Here is a 20,725-nt window from a genome sequence, read left to right on the forward strand (position 1 = left end):
GGGTGTCATGTTGGCGACAGGCTCCTGCTGGCGGCCGGCGAGCCCGCCGGGTTAACGGGGGCTCCGGGGTCAGCGCCCTCGAAGTTGGGGGCCTCGGGCGGGGCCGCACGGTAGCCGCGGCTGTCGCTCGACCAGAGCATCCCGTAGTCCCGTTCCCTCCAAAGGGTAAGAATCGCCGAATCTGGCGCGATCCCACGGAGATACTGCTCTTGGCGGTGCTGTCTCCGCTACTGAGCGCGGGACCAATGCAGGCGAAGTCGGGCGGGCGACAGGGAAAGCCCAGACCTGGGGCAGGGAAGGAATGAGGGGCCGGGAGCCGGGGGGATTTCCTCCCGCTCTTCCCTCTCCAACGGGAGCGGAAAATGTGATTTGCTGTGCATTCCAGGCGCGGTTCCCTGGGGTGACCTCTCCAAGCCGTCACGGGCGGAGGGAGCAGACAAAGAGGCGAGGCGGACGGAGAGGGGACCCCGCAGGGAAGCATGAGGAGTGCGGGGGGCGGGGGCAGTACCGGGAAAGGGGGCGGATAGCTGGTCTGGCGGCGGCGGCGGCGGCGCCTGGCCAATGGAGAGGAGCGGCCCCGGGCGCCGCGTTCGGCCGCCGGCATTTAAACGGGAGACTGCGCAATGCCTGACACTTGGTGCGCCCTCCGCGGACCGGGCGATCCAGTGCACCGCCGCAGCGTTACTCTCGGTCCGGCCGAGCCCGGGCGGCTCTGGCCGCGGCAGCACTCAGCGCCACGCGTCGAAAGCGCAGGCCCCGAGGACCTGCTGCACTGACAGGTGAGCGCGGACGCACCTGGCAAGGAGTGTGAGTGTGGTGGGAGGAAGAGGGCGGCCAACGAACCCCAGGGACCCACTCGGTTCTATGCGCGGCAGCCCTCTGCGCGCACAGGCCCGGGTGCGCTGTTCGCGGTGTTGAATCGTGCAAAACCATCGTGGGGTCCTTCTGCTGAGATCGCGGACACCATGATCTCGCTGCTCTGGGTCCGCTGGGAAGCGTAGGAAAAGGTTGTCAAGAGCGGGCAGGATGACTCCAGCTCCCGGAGCCCCCCGAACACTCTCCTGATGCTCGTGGCAGCAGCGCCTGGCACACGCGCCTGCATAGCGAGGGCGCGCAGTCCCGGCCGCTGACAAGGCGGCAAGTTGCCTTGAGAGGGTCCCATGGGCGTGAGGCGCTGCGCTGGGTCTGGGGGGGTCTTGGGACACCCATTGGAGTCCGCGGGCTGGAGCATCTGGAGAATACGCAATGTGTGCATCTGCCCATCCCCGATGTGAGATGGAGTCTGGCATAAGCAGAGCCGCTGTGTTCAGCCACAGCGGAAAATCGAACCTTGGGTAACCCGACAGCCGGGGTGCGGGGCGTGGCCCTGGCCGCAGGGTCCAGAGAACCAGCAGTGTCACATGGCGCACACCAACCGCTCGCGGACCGGCCGCGCAGTCGCGGGTGCTCGCTTCTCTACTCGAGCCTCTTCCCGGCCCCACGCACCCCCGGGCTGAATGGTAGACGTTCTGGCGCCCGGCAGCGGCCACCAGCTGGTTCCCACTTCTGCGCGCATCCCTTAAACTGTGTCCTAGAGGCCCCGACCTTGCCGCGCCTCGCTGCACCTCACTAGCTCCTGACGACAAGGGACTGGAGGCGACAAGGGACTGGAGGCGGAGAAGGGTTGGCGGCTCCAAGGAGCTGAGGTCTGTGGTTCTCGCTAGCCTCCTGGCTCAATCCGCTGGTCCCTCCACAGCGTGCGGTGCCAGGGCACAGTAGGGGGAGTGGGAGGTACATTGGGGCTGTCACCTCCTTGCTGGCTGGAGTTATTTGTAGACTATAGGCTCCGGCAGAACAGACGCGCCACCGCTCTCACTTGGCATTGTCTTCAGATCGCATCTCTTCCTTGGGGGCGCCCCAGCTGGGGATTTATTTGCTTGCGCCAGACTCTGGCGACGGACCCCGGCCCAGGCAGGGAGGGATGGGTGGCAGGTGACCAGACTCTGCTGTGAATAAACTCCCACGTCTGTCCCCAGAGCTGTCCCTAATGCGCTCCCGGGTCGAACCCTTCTACTGCCTTCCCCTCCTCGACCGACTGGAATCCTGTCTCTTATAGACAGAAATATAGCCTCAGCATTAGGGGCTGAAAATCTCCTCTTAAATGGTCCGAGGGCAGAGAGGTGACCACCGATAGGTAATTGGATATCCTGCTGGAAAGAGCAAATCTGGGCGGTGTGCACGTCTGTTTATGTTCCCCTTCGAGATGGTGCCAGGACACGAACTGATTAAAACAATCTATTGTGTTAAGTGGTTCACTAGGGTTTTAAGCTGTCCCAGGGACCCCAGAGTAGTGGCTTCCTTCTGGCTGTACACACAAGTTAAATAAATAGCGCAGAAGAGGTTAAGATAACCCCATCCTAGGGTGAGGAGTCCTCTTTCATCCCTAGGGCTTCCCCCTCCTCTTTTTTTTTTTTTTTTTTTCTTTCTGGAAGGAGGGGGGAGCATGAAAGTTTGGGGGGGGGGATGTACTTTTCAAAGCGAGGAGGGAAAGATCTTAAGAAAACTGTAGATTCTTACTGCCCCTTCAAGTCAAGCCTACAACAGTAGGTGATTTGATTACTATCTCTGGATAAATTGCACTGTCAACTTGTTAATATTAACTATTTAAGGGATTTTTATCGGGATAGTGGCAGTGTTGTGTGTGTCTGTGTGTTTAACCCCCAGGTCATTGTAGGAATTAGTCTTTTGTAAACTGTAATTTCACAGGTTTCCTATTTTCTTAAAAGTTCATTTTTAGTGAAATGTTTTGGTAACCCACGCTCTGTAGGAAATCCAGGTTGACTAATGTGCTTTTTATGTGAGTAGTTACACAGAGAAGAATACAAACCTATTATGTCCCCACATCTCTGAATGAGGGCTGCCTACCCTGTCTTTGAAACTAAGCCAATGATGTCTTCAGTCTTAATGGTCAAGTATTAAAAGTGATAAAATTCAAAGAAATTTCATGCCACAGACACCTCCCCCGAAGAACTGCTTGTTGACAGCAAAGCTGTGGGGCATATTCCAAAACAGTGAAGGACAGCCAGGAAACCTAAACGTTTCATGTAAAGAAAAGCGGGTTTGGCGGACAGTGGTTAGGGGAGGTAACTGCAGCCTCCATCCAAAAAGCAACGATTAGGCAAGTGCTACCAGCCTGTCTTACATCTGCAAAGAATCTTTAGTTTTAACATATGCTTAGAAATTCAAAGTACAATGAATTCATTCTTGGGACAAGAGAAATCTTCACATCTGAACATGAAGATATGAAATAGACAATTCTATTTGTAATCTTCAATTTGTATTAGAAAACATATCCGTTGTTCCACTGTTAAGGACAGCACTGGGTTTCAATAGGACAGTGGTTAAGGACCTGTACTTAGGGCCAGATGGAATTGGGTTTAAACTGCTGGCTCTCCAGCTTATGAGCTGTGTGACCTTGGCCAGATTGCTAACTTATCTGAGTATAGATTCCATGACTGGTAAAAGATATAATGTTTTCTACCTCATTACGAAAATTAAATGATAAAATTGGGTCAGAATTCAGCATAATGCCTGGCACAGTAAGGGCTTCAAAATGAAAGATAACTCTCATTAGTAATGGTGTTAGGAAAAGTAGTCATGTTACACAGAAGCAGGATAATATCTCAGGGTAGTTCCAAAATAAAATCCTGAATCCTGCATTATGCAGTGACTGACGCATCCTTCACTACGGAACAGAACCTATAACTTGACCGTGTCTCAGTAGTGCTGCTCAGTGAACATTTAGTATTTACTACTTTCTAACTCGGCTGACCTCAAGAATTGTATATAGTCATTAACATTCCTAAGAACTTTGCAAACAGAGCTCCTGAGATATTTCACATCCAAGTGGTCTCCCTGTCCAATGCAATGTTGGGCCCCAGCCAGATTTAGCTGACCTGGTCTTCAGACTCTAGTCTTCAGACTCTAGTCTCTGTTTAGGGTTTTTACAACACAAAGGGGATGAGACTTTATCTTCTCTGTGTGCCAATTGGGAACTCTTAATATCTCCTTGGTGCAACTTGTCTGAAAAAAAAATCAACAATTGTCTTTAAAAATTAGAGATCAAATTAAAAATAAGTTATACTTTTCCCAAAGATTTAGACCTGAGAAAAGAATAGATTTTTCTAAAACCTGACCTACAACTAGAGGAGCATTTGCAGTCACTTCCACTATTTCTTATGCTGGGAGAATAATTTGATGCCATGCCTAGAAAGACATTCAATAACGCTTGATTCATCAGGAGGTCATTGACCAGAAGTCCAGGAACAGATATCTGGCTTTCACTGTAATTCCTACTTAAAACTCCCTTTCACTGATTGAGGAGGTTGCTTAGCTAAAATGAGAAATACAGCAAGAGTGATAGAAGGAGCTTGGATTAAACTTTCCCAAAAACATCATGGACACTGGAAACGGGCCATACAGATACCATTTTTGAGTCCTGAGCATTAAAATATTGTGTTCCTAGAGGCTTTGTAAAAACTGGAATAGATGCCATGACCTGCACAGCATAGAGGTGGTTAATGTGGCTTATCTTGCCTTGTGGTTGTTTACTCTTGATCCGTGAGGGAAACTGAAAGGAAAGTGTATCGTAGGGAGGACCTGCTTTCAGAGTATGTGTCCTTTGGGACAAGTGAAACGAAAGAGGATACAGGCAAAGAGGGGGGAAAAAAAGTGGAAATGGGGTGAGACTTGCTGATGGAGAACAGTTGCAAAGAAAACTCATAAGATCACATTTCTTGAAGCTGAACTGCATTGATGGGAAGCGGAGGCAGAGTTCGAAAAGGAGATACACTGCAAAAAAGACTCAAAGGAGATGTTAGGTATCTTGATGCACCCTGGGTCTATGAGATGCAGCTTAATTTAATGACATAAATAGGCCATTTCATAAGTGGAAATTACCATACAATCTTTGCAGCTAATGACTGGGTATGATGTCATAGGAACCTAAGTCTGGACGAGCTATGGATTGAATTTTTACTATGAGACACCCTGCTACATGTTGTGGAAAAGAATTGTCCTCAAGAAATGTACATGTTCTGCATTCCTCTACATCTGATATTTACAAAGTGCACATTATTTGGTGACAATACAATCGGGATTTCAAGTGCACATCATTCCTCTATCACTGAAGAATCAAGAGCAGTTCGTGGTTGGGGAGAGCTTGGATGATTGACCAGGATGTGGCAGAGCCTTGGTTCCACTATGAATTACAGTTCTTAACCCACTGGCCGTCACTCACATAGAGCAGCTAGTGTGCCTCAGAGCACTGCTGTTAAGAAGCTTGAGGTCTCAATTGACATACTTTAAGTTGGTGTTTACTTCTCTGAATAAACAAAGGTTGACAACTCGAACATCTTCCAATAAGTACTAAAGATTTTTGAAGAATAGGCTTTTAAAAAACGAATAACCATTTCACTTTCCATAGCTAATAAATCTTATTTTGAGAAAAAGAAAGCCTGTTACTCCAGACCCTTTGGCTTAGAAGGTAGACATACTCCCATAGGAACAAAGTCTGTCCAAATTAAAACTGAAAACCACAGTTGACTAACTTTGAATTTACAGCTCTGCTGTTGGCTTCTGCCATAGTATTAATTTCAATGGCTTCAATTAGAAAATGAAACCCATAGGATTCCATATGAGAACTGGTAAATTGTCAGGAACATTTGGAATTCCTAAAGACAAGTCTTGGGAAGCTCTCTAGGATGGAAGGAATTTGTCACTCAGAGTCGGACATCCAAAGGATTGCAATTGCCTCTTCTGTTCATGGGCACTGGTGAAGGCATTTAAAATGCAAAGAATGGTAACTCTGTAAATCAGTGAGGTTCATAACAATCGTGCATTTACGAAATTTTAACGAGCACCTGCCTTGTGCCAGGTACTGAGGGTAAGGTGATGAATAAGCCCTCATCAACTCTCAGACTAGCTATTTACTCAACAGATGTGAAAATGCCAAGAAGGGAAAGTTGAGTAAAAAGAAAGCCTTAAGTTGGTTCAGAGAAATAAAATTGGATTTCTCAGATGTTTGTGGAAAGGTATGGCCTCATGAGGTAAACCTGTCATATGCAGTTAACATGCATTCCCAGTTAGTCTCAGATTGACCTCTGATGATGAACTTGGAGAGTCTTGGTGTGGGAGGGGTGAAATTGCCTGGAGACCATTTTCAGGAGGTATAGAGGAAGATCGTGGGCATAGGCCTGGGGACATCTCCTGTACTCCTCCTTTGAAATGGGCAGCAATTGAATTGTATTATATTTTATTTTAGATTTTTGTCTCAATTGAATGAATAGCAGAAACTGATGAAACCTCAAATTCACAATGTATTTTGAGACCAGGAGAATGGCTCAACTTATCCTAGTCACAGGAAAAATTCAGTCCTGTATTATAACTGGACTTTTCTCATAACTGCTTTTTTCTTTTTTCCATTCTTATACTTTACGTTTTGGGATACACGTGCAGAATGTGCAGATTTGTTACATAGGTATGCACATGCCATGGTTTGTTACACTCATCAACCTGTCATCTTTATTAGGTATTTCTCCTAAAGCTATCCCTCCCCTAGCCTCCCATCCCCCAACAGGCCCTGGTGTGTGATGTTCCCTTCCCTGTGTCCATGTGTTCTTATTGATCAACTCCCACTTACAAGCGAGAACATGTGGTGTTTGGTTTTTCTGTTCTTGTGTTAGTTTGCTGAGAATGCCCGTATTCAGCTTCATCCATGTTCCTGCAAAGAATATGAACTCATCCTTTTTTATGGCTGCATAGTATTCCATGGGGTATATGTGCCACAGTTTCTTTATCCACTCTGTCATTGGGCACTTGGGTTGGTTCCAAGTCTTTGCTATTGTGAATAGTGCCACAAGAAACATATTTGTGCATGTGTCTTTATATAACTTATAATCCTTTGGGTATATAATGGGATTCCTGGGTCAAATGGTATTTCTGGTTCTAGATCTTTGAGGAATTGCCACACTGTCTTCCACAATGGTTGAACTAATTTACATTCCTACCAACGGCATAAATGCATTCCTGTTTCTCCACATCCTCTCCAGCATCTGTTGTTTCCTGACTGTTTAATGATTGCCATTCTAACTGGTGTGAAATGGTATCATTGTGGTTTTGATTGGCATTTTTCTAAAGACCAGTGATCTTTTTTTCATGTTTGTTAGCAGTATAAATGTCGTCTTTGAGAAGTGTCTGTTTATATCCTTCATCCATTTTTTTGATGGGGTGGTTTTTTTCTTGTAAATATAAGTTTCTGTAGATTCTAGATATTAGCCCCTTGTCATATGGATAGATTGCAAAAATTTTCTCCCTTTCTGTAGGTTGCCTGTTCACTCAGTTTATTTTGCTGTGCAGATGCTCTTTAATTAGATCCCATTTGTCAATTTTGGCTTTTGTTGCCAGTGCTTTTGGTGTTCTAGTCATGAAGTCCTTGCCTATGCCTATGTCCTGAATAGTATTGCTTAGGTTTTCTTCTAGGGTTTTTATGGTTTTAGGTCTTAGGTCTTACATTTAAGTCTTTATTTCATCTTGAGTTAATTTTTGCATAAGGTGTAAGGAAGTGATCCAGTTTCTGCTTTCTGCATACGGCTGGCCAGTTTTCCCAACACTATTTATTAAATAAGGAATTCTTTCCCTATTGCTTGTTTTTGTCAGGTTTGTCTAAGATCAGATGGTTGTAGATGTGTGGTATTATTTCTGAGGCCTTTCTTCTGTTCCATTGGTCTATATATCTGTTTTGGCACCAGTACCATGCTGTTTTGGTTACCGAAGCCTTGTAGTATAGTGTGATGCCTCCAGCTTTGTGCCTTTTGTTTAGGATTGTCCTGGCTATACAGGCTCTCTTTTGGTTACATATGAAATTGTTTTTTCATAGACACCTATAGAACGCTCCACCCCAAATCAACAGAATATACATTCTTATCACCACATCACACCTATTTTAAAATTGATCATGTAATTGGAAGTAACACTCCTCAGAAAATGGAAAAGAACAGAAATAAGTCTCTCAGACCACAATGCAATCAAATTAGAAATAAAGATTAAGAAACTCAAAACTGCACAACTACATGGAAGCTGAACAACCTGCTTCTGAATAACTACTGGGTAAATAACAAAATTAAGGTAGAAATAAATAAGTTATTTGAAACCAATGAGAACAAAGACAGTGTACCAGAATCTCTGGGACACAGCTACAGCAGTGTTTAGAGGGAAATTGATAACACTAAATGCCCACAGGAGACAGCTGGAGCTGAATGTCACATTATCAGCTCCAAACTTGAACTGGTCTGAAAGCACTCAGTTAATGTTGGAAAGATGGTGCCATTTAAAGATATCTTAAATTCAGTATTTCATTATCTTAACTTGGTATTCTAGGGTTGAATGGTGTTTACTTACTGTATGCTGTCCATTAGAAAATCTAGATTTTACGCCACCTTTGTGCAAGGTGATTGCTCTGGCTAATACCAACTTGTTCACTCTTGGAGGAAGAAATATTACTGTTCAGCTGCACTTAGTGGTTATTTTGCGTAATACTGGTGTTCCAAAGAGCATGGAAATGGGGACTACACAGCTGTGTTCTTAGGTTCAGAAACCATAGGAATTGGATGGGAGAAGCTTCAGGATTCAAGTCCGGTTGTTGTGATGGCCAGAGGAGAAAGCCTGTGAATTTGAAATCACATTCATTGAAAAGAAAATCCTTCCACATTTTAATAATTCTCTATGTGCCCCATGGCAGCAAGTACTCACAGGCCTTCCTACTCAAAGCTTAATAAAAAGACAGACCTGCTGAATCAGAATCTGCATCTTAACAATATCTCCAGATAACTGTCTGTACTTTCAGGTCTAGGAAGCAATGTCCAAAGAGAATCTTTTTAGTCTTGAGGCTTCTGTCTTGCACTCTCCTTTTTAAAAATGTGGTGCTCTGGCTGGGCGTGGTGGTTCACATCTCATCCCAGAACTTCGGGAGGCCGACGTGGAAGGAACACCTGAGGTCAAGAGTTGAACAGCCTGGCCAATGTGGTGAAACCCCGTCTCTACTAAACATACAAAAATTAGCTGCGCATGATGGCACATGCCTGTAATCCCAACTACTCGGGAGACTGAGGCAGGAGAGTCGCTAGAACCCAGGAGGTATAAGTTGCAGTGAGCCAAGGTCACACCACTGCACTCCAGTCTGGGCGTCCCAGTGAGACTCTCTCAAAAAAGAAAAGAAAAAATGATTCTCGTTCTCCACTTCAATCTCCTCACCTTCCTCCTCCTCTTCTTCCTTATGTCTGCCCTACCTCCCCTGAATACCCCATTTGTAGAAGAGTTCTCCTTTCTCTGAATTGCATTCTTCCCTCCATTTGTCTTGTCTATGCTTTCCTATTTTCTCTTGGTTTCCCCTATGCCTTACCTCATTTTTTTGCCACTGTTCACATGTCACTGCCCTTTCAGACCCATATCTAGCTTCAGACCTATCCATAGTAATTCATTGCCATTAATGTAGTCAACATGCCCATGGCATTTATTGATGTAAATATTTGCATATACTTGTTCTGTCATGCCCGTTTTTCTACCTTTTAAATTGTTTATATACAACACATGAGTGACATACTTCACTATTTAAAAGGTAGAAAAGGCTGGGCACGGTGGCTCACGCCTGTAATCCCAGCACTTTGGGAGGCCAAGACGGGTGAATCACGAGGTCAAGAGATCGAGACCATCCTGGTCAACATGGTGAAACCCCGTCTCTAAAAATACAAAAAATTAGCTGGGCATGGTGGCGCGTGCCTGTAACCCCAGCTACTCAGGAGGCTGAGGCAGGAGAATTGCCTGAACCCAGGAGGCAGAGGTTGCGGTGAGCCGAGATTGCGCCATTGCACTCCAGCCTGGGTAACAAGAGTGAAACTCCATCTCAAAAAAACAAAATAAAATGTAGAAAAATGTGTATCATGGTATAAAGAATGGCACACTGAGTATCTCTGCCCAGTTTCAAGATGAGAATAAGTGAGGCCACATGGCGGAGCCTCATGAGTCATGTCAGCTACCTGCTACTGTCTTTCATTCTATCTGCAGTACCGCCAACATTTGGTTAGTTCTCCAAATGCTCTCAGGTTGACAATGAGTTGGATCTGAACAACCTACCTGGGGAGACAAGGTATTGGTATCTTTGCTTAAATTGAGTCACTTATTGAGAGGTAAAGTGACGTCCTTAAGATCAGACAGCAAGTTACCAGGATTGTGACCTTTCCTGTTTTGTTTTCCCTCTGTCAGATGCTTTCTGGTCTCTATGAACCTCTCCTTCCATGTCTGATAAAAATGCAAAGTCTCAGGAAGCCTCAGGCTGTTTGGGGAGAAAGGTCCTCTGGGCAGAAAGGTTAATTTATCTTGCTGTAAAACAAAACAAGTTCCCTCCAAAAGGTGCAAAGGTCATATGGCATTAACACAGTAGGAGCTTACTAAATATTACCAAATACAAGAATGAATATAGTTAAGTAAATGTAATACAAAGTCAAATGCCGTTGGTGCCAGAAGCCAGGAAGAAGTTCTTGTGAAAATAGGTGAAGAGAAGAGCTAGGTCCTGGCTGAGTTTAAATTAGACTTAGTCGCTGTGGGACTGTGGGGGAATTACTCCATGGATTGATGGCTGGGTCATGGAGATACAGGTACTATGAAAAGTAAATGGAATATTTTGCATACCTGTTTAACAAGTACCGTTTACAATGCTAGGTGCTATCAACTTTTAAATTAACTTTGCCATGTTTTGTGTCTGCCCCTCTCTGTGCTTCCTTCCTTCAGTATGAGCCGCACAGCTTACACGGTGGGAGCCCTGCTTCTCCTCTTGGGGACCCTGCTGCCTGCTGCTGAAGGGAAAAAGAAAGGGTCCCAAGGTGCCATTCCCCCGCCAGACAAGGCCCAGCACAATGACTCAGAGCAGACTCAGTCGCCCCAGCAGCCAGGCTCCAGGAACCGGGGGCGGGGCCAAGGGCGGGGCACTGCCGTGCCCGGGGAGGAGGTGCTGGAGTCCAGCCAAGAGGCCCTGCATGTGACGGAGCGCAAATACCTGAAGCGAGACTGGTGCAAAACCCAGCCACTTAAGCAGACCATCCACGAGGAAGGGTGCAATAGTCGCACCATCATCAACCGCTTCTGTTACGGCCAATGCAACTCCTTCTACATCCCCAGGCACATCCGGAAGGAGGAAGGCTCCTTTCAGTCCTGCTCTTTCTGCAAGCCCAAGAAATTCACTACCATGATGGTCACACTCAACTGCCCTGAACTACAGCCACCTACCAAGAAGAAGAGAGTCACACGTGTGAAGCAGTGTCGTTGCATATCCATCGATTTGGATTAAGCCAAATGCAGGTGTGCACCCAGCCTGTCCTAGGTATGCAGCCCCAGGAAGACCTAGACCTAAAACCACCAGATTCTTACTTGGCTTAAACCTAGAGGCCGGAAGAACCCTCAGCTGCCTCCTGGCAGGAGCCTGCTTCTGCGTAGTTTGTGTGTGCATGAGTGTGGATGGTGCCTGTGGGTGCTTTTAGAGGAAACAGTCTCTGGTAGAGAGCACTTCCTATTTTGTAAACGTATCTGCTTTAATGGGGATGGTACCAGAAGCCCACATTAACCTGCTCACGTCTAAAGGGGCGGGGCAGTGGTCTGGTTCTGCCTTTGTGTTCCTTGTGCCCTTCTGGGGACCAGAATCTCCCTTCAGAATGAATGTTCATGGAAGAGGCTATTCTGAGGGCAAGAGACCTGTTTTAGTGCTGCATTCGACATGAGAAGTCCTTTTAACCTGTGCTTGCATCCTCCCTTACTCCTCCCTCCCACAGTCCGTTCCTCAAGTTGTGACTGTCAGTCTAATCTTACTTTTTTTGAAAAAGCCTTGCTCTGTTGCCCAGGCTGGAGTGCAGTGGCATGATTTTAGCACACTGCAACCGCTGCCTCCTGGGTTCAAGCAGTTCTCCTGCCTCAGCCTCCCAAGTAGCTAGGATTACAGGCATGTGCCACCACATCCAGCTAATTTTCATTTTTGTAGAGATGGGGTTTTGCTGTGTTGGCCAGGCTGGTCTTGAACTCCTGACCTCAGGTGATCCACCTGCCTCAGCCTTCCAAATTGCTGGGATTCCAGGTGTGAACCACCATAGCTGGCCTATGTTAATTTAGAAACCTTGGCAAACATGAGATTAGACTAATTCACTTAACCATAATGTAAATGTTTTTCATTTGTGAAGACCCTCCAGACTCTAGGAGAGGCTGATGTGGGCAAGGGTAAGCAAAGGGAGGGTGGAGGGTGAGGCCAAATGAGGTCCAGCAAATGTCAGTAGGGAGATTGCAGAGGCTTGAAAGGCCAGTGCCAGAACAGTTAGGCCCATGCTTCTGAGAAAGTCTTTTCCTAGTATTTAACAGAACCCAAGTGAACAGAGAAGAAATGAGATTGCCAGAAAGTGATTAACTTTAGCTGTCACTGCAATCTGCTCAAACCTAACACCAAACTGAAAACAAATATTTTCAGACCCAAGCAAGTTAGCCAAGCCAAACTAACCCCTCTGCTTTGTCCCTCAGGTGGAAAAGAGGTAGTTGAGAACTCTCTGCATAGGGGTAAGAAACAAAACCCTCAGAGGCTGAAAGTCCTAATAACTCTGCTTTTTTGTGGTTATAATCAGCTAATTTCCAATTCAGTATTTCCCATAATGCTTCTGAGAGCCCTTAACCTGATTGACAAAGATTCTGTCTCTGCTGAGCTCTGCTGAGGGTACCTGACCATATTCTAAGATGAGAGAGTTTAGGGACTACTGCTTTAGCAAGATTTTTGGGGTCTTTTTGTTTTAACCATTGTCAGGAGATTGGGCTACAGAGAAGAGAAGGGAGAGTAAGGAAATAAAGGGAAGTGCCTCTGGCTAGAGAGTAGTTAGGTGTTAACACCTGGTAGAGACACAAGGGATATGACCGGCCTTCATTTGCTCTCTGAGGATCAGAGGAGGACCCTGCTAGGAGAGCACCGCGTCATGGTGTATTAGCTGTTCATCCATCTGCTATTGGTTGGACGAACATATGGTAACCATTCAGTGTCTCCTGGTAGGCACTGTCCTCTGATTAAACTTGGCCTACTGGCAATGCCTACTTATGATTTATGTAAAGGCCAAAGTGCAGGGTGGGTGAACCTTACTGCATTTTGAATTTGGTTAACCTGATTTCTTCAAGCCTGAGGTTTTATATGCAAACTTTCCGAATACTCTTTTTGCCTTTTATCTTCTCAGCCTCACTAGCCAAGTCCTATGTAATACGGAAAACAAGCACTGTAGACTTGGGATTCAGACTTGGATTCAGATGCCTATCAGGGCTCCAGCATTCAAAGAACCCTTGCAACTCAAGAAGCGTTTTTTTGTTTTGATCCAATGCTCTGCCATCTAGCAACTATAAACAGCCATTTCAAGGCAGGAGATATTTTAAATGCCCAAAATGTTGGGTCTGATTTTCAAACTTTTTAAACTCACTACTGATGATTCTCACACTAGGTGAATTTGTCCAAACACACTGTTTTGTATACACTGTATGACCGTGTCCCAAATCTTTGTATTATCCGCATTCTCCAACAATAAAGCACAGAATGGATTTAATTAAGCACACAAATGCTAAGGCAGAATTTCGAGGGTGGGAGAGGAAAAGGGAAAGGAAGCTGAAGATATAAGACCACACCAGAGAAGATAAATGACATTCAGAACCAGCAAACACCGAATTTCTCTTGTTTGAACTATGCCACAAGCCTGCAATTTTGTTAAGAGATGACTTAAGTTGGCAGCAGTCATCTTTTTTAGGAGCTTTTACCACTGTCTTGCATATAAATCCAGATTTGGCTCAAGTAAAGAGAAAATCCTCAAAACTAACTTCACTGGGATAATCAGCAGCATAACTACCATAAAAGCACATCACTAGCCAAAGAGGGAAATGATTGCTCTTACTGTGCCTATATTAAGACTAATACAAATATGGTGTGTCTTCCAACATTTATTGCAAATGCCGTATCTATAACATTTTATTGGAGTCATCGATGATGTAATGATACATACTTTTCATTATTATAGAATATTTTTATGGCAAGACATTTGCGATCTTGATTGTACCTATTAAAATAATGCCAAACACCAAATACGAATTTTATTATGTACACTGTGCTTGGCATTAAAAGAAAACACAATCTTGGAAGTCTGTAAGTTGTTTTTTGTTACTGTAGTTCTTCAAAGTTGAGTGTAAGTGAAAAATCTGGAGAGGATAATTTCCACTGTGTGGAATGTGAATAAACAAAAAGTTATGGTTATTTAATGTAATTATTCAAATCCTTTGATCACTGATTTCAAGCACGTTTTATTTTCCTCTATCACTGTCTTTGAGTTGGGCAAAGAAGAAGCTGGCACATTGTATGTTGTATGTTGTTGGAGTCTCTTATCTGGTCAGCGGGAAACAAAATCTTGACCGATCTGAACTGACGTGTGTTACTGAGTCAGTGCCTGAACCTTTAGTTTTTAAATTGAATGTTCTTTAAAGGGTAACATTTCTAAAGCAATATTAAGAAAATAACGTTTACTTTAAATGTTATTTTGGAAGACTTACGTGTGTATACAGACAAATAGCAGATACTGATGAATAGTTCACACAAAGTTTAAGGAGAAAATACATGAAAAGTGGATACACAAAACATTTGTTAGTGACCAGTTAATGCTTAAGAGTGAAAGTAGTTCTATTGACTTGTCATTCCTCGAGATAATATTTAATATCAATGGCATTATGTATTATGTCTGCTTTAGTCATTTAAAAACAGCAGAGAATTATATAGACTATGATTGAGGTACTTGCTGTGTAGGAGAGGAGGAAAGGGGATTTGATAGTCTCCTAAAATGAATTTGGCTTCAAGTTTCATGAATCTATAACTAGAATTTAATTTTCACCCCAGTAATGTTCTATATAGCCTTTGCCAAAGAGCAACTAATAAATTAAACCTATTCTTTGTGTGTGTGAGCGTACATTTGTTTTAGCTGGTAGTGTTCCTAGGGCATGGGTGGAGCAGGGATACATTTATCATGGGAAGGGAGATGGAAAAGAACTAGAGCTCCTGTAATCTTCAGTGGAATTGATTCCTTTTGCCTAGGCCTTTCAGATCCTGTTTGATTTCCATAGGACACCTCAGATCGTGGCAAGGGAGAGCTGGTCTGCAATGGGAAGCATCAGCCTCTTCCCTAGAGCACAGCTAGAAAGAAGAGCTATAGAGTGTTATAAGGGAGCCCAGCAGATGGAAGGGCCATCACACAAATTACAATAACTTCATTTCAGAGTGGTCCAGGGGAAAAAATAGATTTCGGGCTCAGTAGAAGGAAAAGCTTCCTAATGATAGGGGTAACTGGCAATACCATGAGGTACCTTTAAAAGCTAGTGAACTCCCGTCCTTAGAAATATTAAACCATAGGCTTGATATCATTTAATAGTGATGCGAGGTATAGAGTAAGTCACTGCCCTTGATGTGCAATTGTGAATTTGTGGATTTCTGAGGTTTCTTTCTACTCAGATATGTAATACAAGATTTCTGTTAGGTATGGGTGCTCTCACGATAATGAAAACCCTAGCAACTATGTATGGAATGATTACAATAGACCCTGTGCGAAGGATTTTCTGTGAATTGCTTTTCACTCAATCTTGACGTTAGCTCATTGAGGGTAGGTACCGTTACCACTGTTAGAAAGCAGTGAACTTATATGGTCTTACTGTGATATTGGGCCCTTAAACACCATGCAAAACTCTGAACAACTTTTATCGGTTTGTTCTTCAAAGAACAGAACACAGCACCCTAAAAATAGATCTAACTAGATTGTTCGCATCTAATGATTAAGGCCACCCTGAGGTTATAGTTGCATCATCAGGAGCCCAAGATCCGAAGCATTCAGTCAAAGCCTCTTTGCCACCCCTCGTTTTGTTACGGCCGCCTTGGACTTGGAGGCGGATAGTGGAAGCAAGTACCAAGGAGACAGTGTTCTCAAAAGCCACACCCAAGGTAAAACATCTGAACATAGGCCTGAATAGGTCAGTGGGACTTGACACGGAAGAGCATTTAAAACTGAAGAGAAGTGTGTAGGATGATGTTGGCAACAATGCTAAGGATCCCCCAGAAGTCTCTCTGTAACACCAATAGAATCTGGCAAAAGATGCAACTTTTTATAGCTCTGAAAATTAACTGAAGACTTGCAGGAATTTGCAGAGCATTCATTCAAGGAAAGACTAAATCTCTAAGAACAGTGGGCACTATGATACTGTAATTTGCACTATTCTCATCTCCCCCTCTTCAGCTCCACAATAGTTTTGAAATCAAATGCTGGTAAAAACCAGCAGTCTGGCAGCCACTGGAGATGGCAGAATGGAGTTCTTCCAAAGTTGCATTCCTAGACAATCGTCATTATTTGACCTGTTTGGCAGGCCCTGGAAGCTCCAAATTGCAAGGCTATCTTTATTTGACCTGATTGGAAGCTTCCCGGCATGAAAATTTTTGTCAAAACAATTGGAGGCAATCGATTATCTTTGTGGCTGCCTGGGGCATCTGTATGACAGATGGGGAAAGCAATTGGCTCAACAAAAAGCCTAAAAAAAGAAGCTGGAAAATGAGATTTTTCATAGGGGCTTTGAAATGCTCCACAGTGTTACTGGCAATCTGGACTGCCAAATGCATAAATAGGACTCCATACATGCCCAGGACTGTGCGCATGCTCAGGAAAGACCTGAGAAAGCCTTAAGCTCTCACTTGAGGCTGATCTTGAGGCTCTGCACAAGCAGTAAGTGAAGGGAAAACAGTTGTCAATTGCCTGGCCGAGTGAGTGTTGCATGTGCCTTAGCATTCACACAGAGCCCCTTGGCAAAAACTGGTTGAATTATTGGTTCTAAGTGTTTGAGGAAATCCCTGTACAACTATTAGATGACCACTAAGCTAACCAAGCAAAGACTTTAGTGTCCACACACAATGAAAAATACAGACTACAGAATTAGTTCAGAAAAGTTATTAAACAACAACAAACCCTGGGGAAATGACAGTGTGATCAAACCATGCAGGGCCCTGCCTGCATGTGGGAATTCTCATCCAAGTCACACTTTCTAACCGTCATAAAATCCCTAAGCCAGACTCCCTTCCTGTTCTCTCAAGTCATTTTCAGACCACGTTAGGAGACGTGAGCTGCTCTCCCCCAAAAGCCTCATGTGAGTAATAAATGTTTCATACTCTCTTGGGGGGTATATGACATCATCAATCTCAGCATCTAAACCAAATTTTGGTGATGTTTCATCTTGTTTACAAAACATATGCCAGGCTGGGCACAGTGGTTCATACCCATAATCCCAACACTTTGGGAAGTTGAGGCAGGAGGATCATGTGAGCTCAAGAGTTTGAGACTAACCTGGACAACATAGTGAGACCTTGTCTCTACTAAAATTTTGAAGAATTAGCCAGATGTGGTGACATGCACCTATCATCCCAGCTACTTGGGAGGCTGAGGCAGGATCAATTGAGTCCAGAAAGTTGTACCACTGCACTCTAGCCTACATGACAGAGTGAGTCTCTGTCTCAAAACCAAAACGAAACAAGTAGAGCTTTCCTTGTACAGCAACTAACAGGATATCTGCTGTCACTATTTTTATTCAATATTGTTCTGGAGGTTCTAGCTAGGGCAATTAGGCAAAAAAAAAAGTCATCCAGATTAGAAAAGAAACAAAATGATTTCCATTTTCAGATGATATAGTATCGTATGTAAAAATCCTAAGGCTACAAAAGAACTGCTACCTTACAAATAATTTTTGTAAGGCAAACACCCTTGTAATTACCATTAGGTGAATAAGTTTTTCCATGCATCACAGAAACTCTCCTATACCCCACCTCAATTTTAACCTTTTCCTGTACAATTGTAGTTATGCTTCTCCTAAAATTTAAAGTAATTACCTCCTTGTATATATTTATAGTTTTATCACTTAAACTCAACACCTTAGTCTGGCTGTAAACAGTTTAAATGGGAAAAGATAAAGGCTTGAATTAAGGCAAACCTAAACCTTTTTGTATAATCTCGATAGTGGTTACCACCTAGGGCATTACACACATTTGCTTCTTCCTCTGGCACCAACAAATTTACTGAGCAGAAATTTATAATTGGATAATCAGACAGGTGACATCAGCAAGATGTTGTATTAGAAAATGATGGACTCTTCAATCCACAAACACACCTATTCTGCAAAAGTTCATGGCTAAACTCCTTTGTGAGGAATCTAGAAACTAAAAGGATCCTGCACTCCAAGGAAACGCAAAAGCCAGACTCACCGAAGCTGGTAGTGAGATTTGAGACAAGACCTTGTCCGAATCTCTAACCATAGCACAGTGCCACATAGTCAGCAAGGGACTCCCTAGCACTCAGTTTCTCCCAGGTGAGAAGAATTGGTTCACATATCTAGTACCTCCAACTTTTCTGAGGGGATTCCCCACAGGACTGGCTTCTATGGTGTCAGTCTTGGAGCTCTGACAGAATTGCTACAATCTAGCCACCTCACAAGGACAGAGACAGAGGTTGAGACCTGGCACCCTGGCCTCTACTGCCTCACCTCCCTCCTGGCTCAGCACAGAGGACAAAAATCATGGCTGTCTGCTTTTCCCTGGAGAAGGAATGATTTGTTAAAAAGTCCCCAAATCTCTGGGCAGTCTTATTGGTGGGAGTCTTCTCCTCTGAGGCCCACCAGTGAAGACTGGGACAGGTGGCTGCCTTGTCTAACGTGCAGACACCAACATGGAGTTAAGGAAAATGAAGAATCACACAAAAATATTCCAAACCAAAGAACAAGATAAATCTCTGGAAATTGAGCTAATAAAGTTATGTGATTTATCTGACAGAGTTCAGAATAGCTCTTGTAAAGTTTCTCACCAGAGTCAAGAGAACAATACATGAAAAATGAAGAATTTTCAAAGAGTATATTTAAAAGTACCAAAAAGAAATGGAGTCGAAGAACACAATAACTAAAGTGAAAAAGTTTACTACAAGACATCAACAGAAGACTAGGTTAATCAGAAAAAAGAATCAATGAACTTGAAGACAGATCATTGGAAATAATTCAGTTAGAGGTAAAATTAAAATGAAAAAGTGAAAAAAGCCCAAAGGTCTTATAGGACCCCATTATTGTATAGGCTGAACAATATACTTATTGGCATCATGGAAGAAAAGTGAGAAAAGAACTGAGAACTTATTCAAAGAAATAATGGCTGAAAACTTCCCAAATGTGAAGAAAGCGAACATTCTGATCCAAGAAGCCCAAAGTCATGAAAGTGATCCCAAAGCCTACAAGATTATAATTTGTCCTCCTAGAGGAAGAAAAAATCCTTTCTCCCAGTGTCCGTATTCAAATCCTAGGGAAATTTCTTATGAACTTGGCTTGAGTTTCAAGTCCATTTCTAAAGCCACTCAACGGTAACCAAATGGAACGAGCTTTCTGATTTGCCAATGTGGTCTCATGTTACCCTGATGCCTAGAAAGGAAGCAGGAGATGTAAGGCATGGTGATAGGAAGACTGCTGGATGGCACCACATGGTGTGGGGGAAAGTAGTTTAAAAAAAATAAATTTGTAAGAGATGCAAGGAGTCAAAGATAATAAATATCTGCTTAAAAGCCTTTACCATATTTAATTTTTCTCATCCACTATATTGTGTAGTAATAAACTTCTATACTTAAGGGGTTAGTATTGACATGTTTAAAATGAATGGTCTGGAAGGCAAGGAAGCTCATTTCAACAGACTCCTACTACATTGTTTAATGACAAGGGGAACAGAACAGAGAAAGTGATTTCAGCCATAAATATAGGAGATAATAAAATCCTTTAGTGAACATTAGTATCTAAACCTTGTTTTTATAATATTGGGGAATAGAAATAGATCAAAGTACTATAGTCTTCAGTATACAGACCTTTTACTTTTTTCCCTCATTTCAAGTTTTAATCAAAGCTTGTATATAAGATCACTTTATTCCTGCATCTTCTCAATTGTCTCTTCCTTGTATTTGCCCTTTTCCTTTCCTACTTGGCGAGATTTGGCTTTCTGTTCAAGGATCTTTTTGCGGTCTTTGTCCAGTTTTAGCCTAGTGATAACTACCTTGCTGGGGCGAATGCCTACATGGACAGTTGCGCCATTACCCTTTTCCCGCTGCACCCGTTCAATGTAGACTACATATTTCTTCCTGTAAACCTGGACTACTTTACCAATCTGCTGACCTTTAATAGTGTCCTCGTACAACCTGAACATCATCCTTTTGGATGGGCATGGATCGCATGCTGTACTTCTGTCTCAGCTCTTTGGAAAGAAGGGAGGACATGATCTTCGTGTGAATGTGGGAAGATGCATTGAAATGCCTTTTGCGATTCTTGCTTCGGATGGAAGTCAGAAAGGGATTGAACTTCATTTTGGCAGCTCCCGCTTCAACCTTTTACTTTCTTAGTTTATTCCAGGGTCTTTTATTTTTGGTGCTATTGTAAATAGCATTGTTTTCCTAATTTTTATTTAAGATAGTTCATTGTTATAGAAATGCTATTGATTTTTGTATGTTGATTTTGTATCCTGCAACTTTACAGAATTTGTTAGTTCTAACAGTATTTTGATGGAGTCATTGGGGTTTTCTGTGTATAAGATTATGTCACCTGCAAA

The 20,725-nt window shown here is 43.5% G+C and overlaps 1 protein-coding gene and 1 pseudogene across 3 annotated transcripts; one reads left to right on the forward strand and one right to left on the reverse strand.

Annotated features, from left to right (window-relative positions):
- The first annotated feature begins 632 nt into the window (after nucleotides 1-632).
- GREM1 (gremlin 1, DAN family BMP antagonist) lies at nucleotides 633-15,028 on the forward strand. 3 transcript variants are annotated; one of them, XM_002753579.6, is made up of 3 exons: nucleotides 633-779; nucleotides 10,822-11,410; nucleotides 13,284-15,028. In XM_002753579.6, exon 2 carries the CDS (start codon nucleotides 10,823-10,825, stop codon nucleotides 11,375-11,377), a length of 555 nt encoding a protein of 184 aa, XP_002753625.1. In that variant the 5' UTR covers nucleotides 633-779; nucleotide 10,822; the 3' UTR covers nucleotides 11,378-11,410; nucleotides 13,284-15,028. The 3 variants fall into 3 exon arrangements, with proteins under 3 accessions (XP_002753625.1, XP_017832431.1, XP_054095737.1); XM_017976942.4 differs by having other exon boundaries at nucleotides 10,822-11,388; XM_054239762.2 differs by having other exon boundaries at nucleotides 10,822-15,028.
- A 4,983-nt stretch (nucleotides 15,029-20,011) lies between these two features.
- LOC108593422 (large ribosomal subunit protein uL24 pseudogene) lies at nucleotides 20,012-20,483 on the reverse strand (annotated as a pseudogene).
- Between the last annotated feature and the right edge of the window lie 242 nt (nucleotides 20,484-20,725).

The sequence above is a fragment of the Callithrix jacchus genome, chromosome 8 (assembly GCF_049354715.1).
Source record: "Callithrix jacchus isolate 240 chromosome 8, calJac240_pri, whole genome shotgun sequence".
Classification (NCBI taxonomy): Eukaryota; Metazoa; Chordata; class Mammalia; order Primates; family Cebidae; genus Callithrix; species Callithrix jacchus.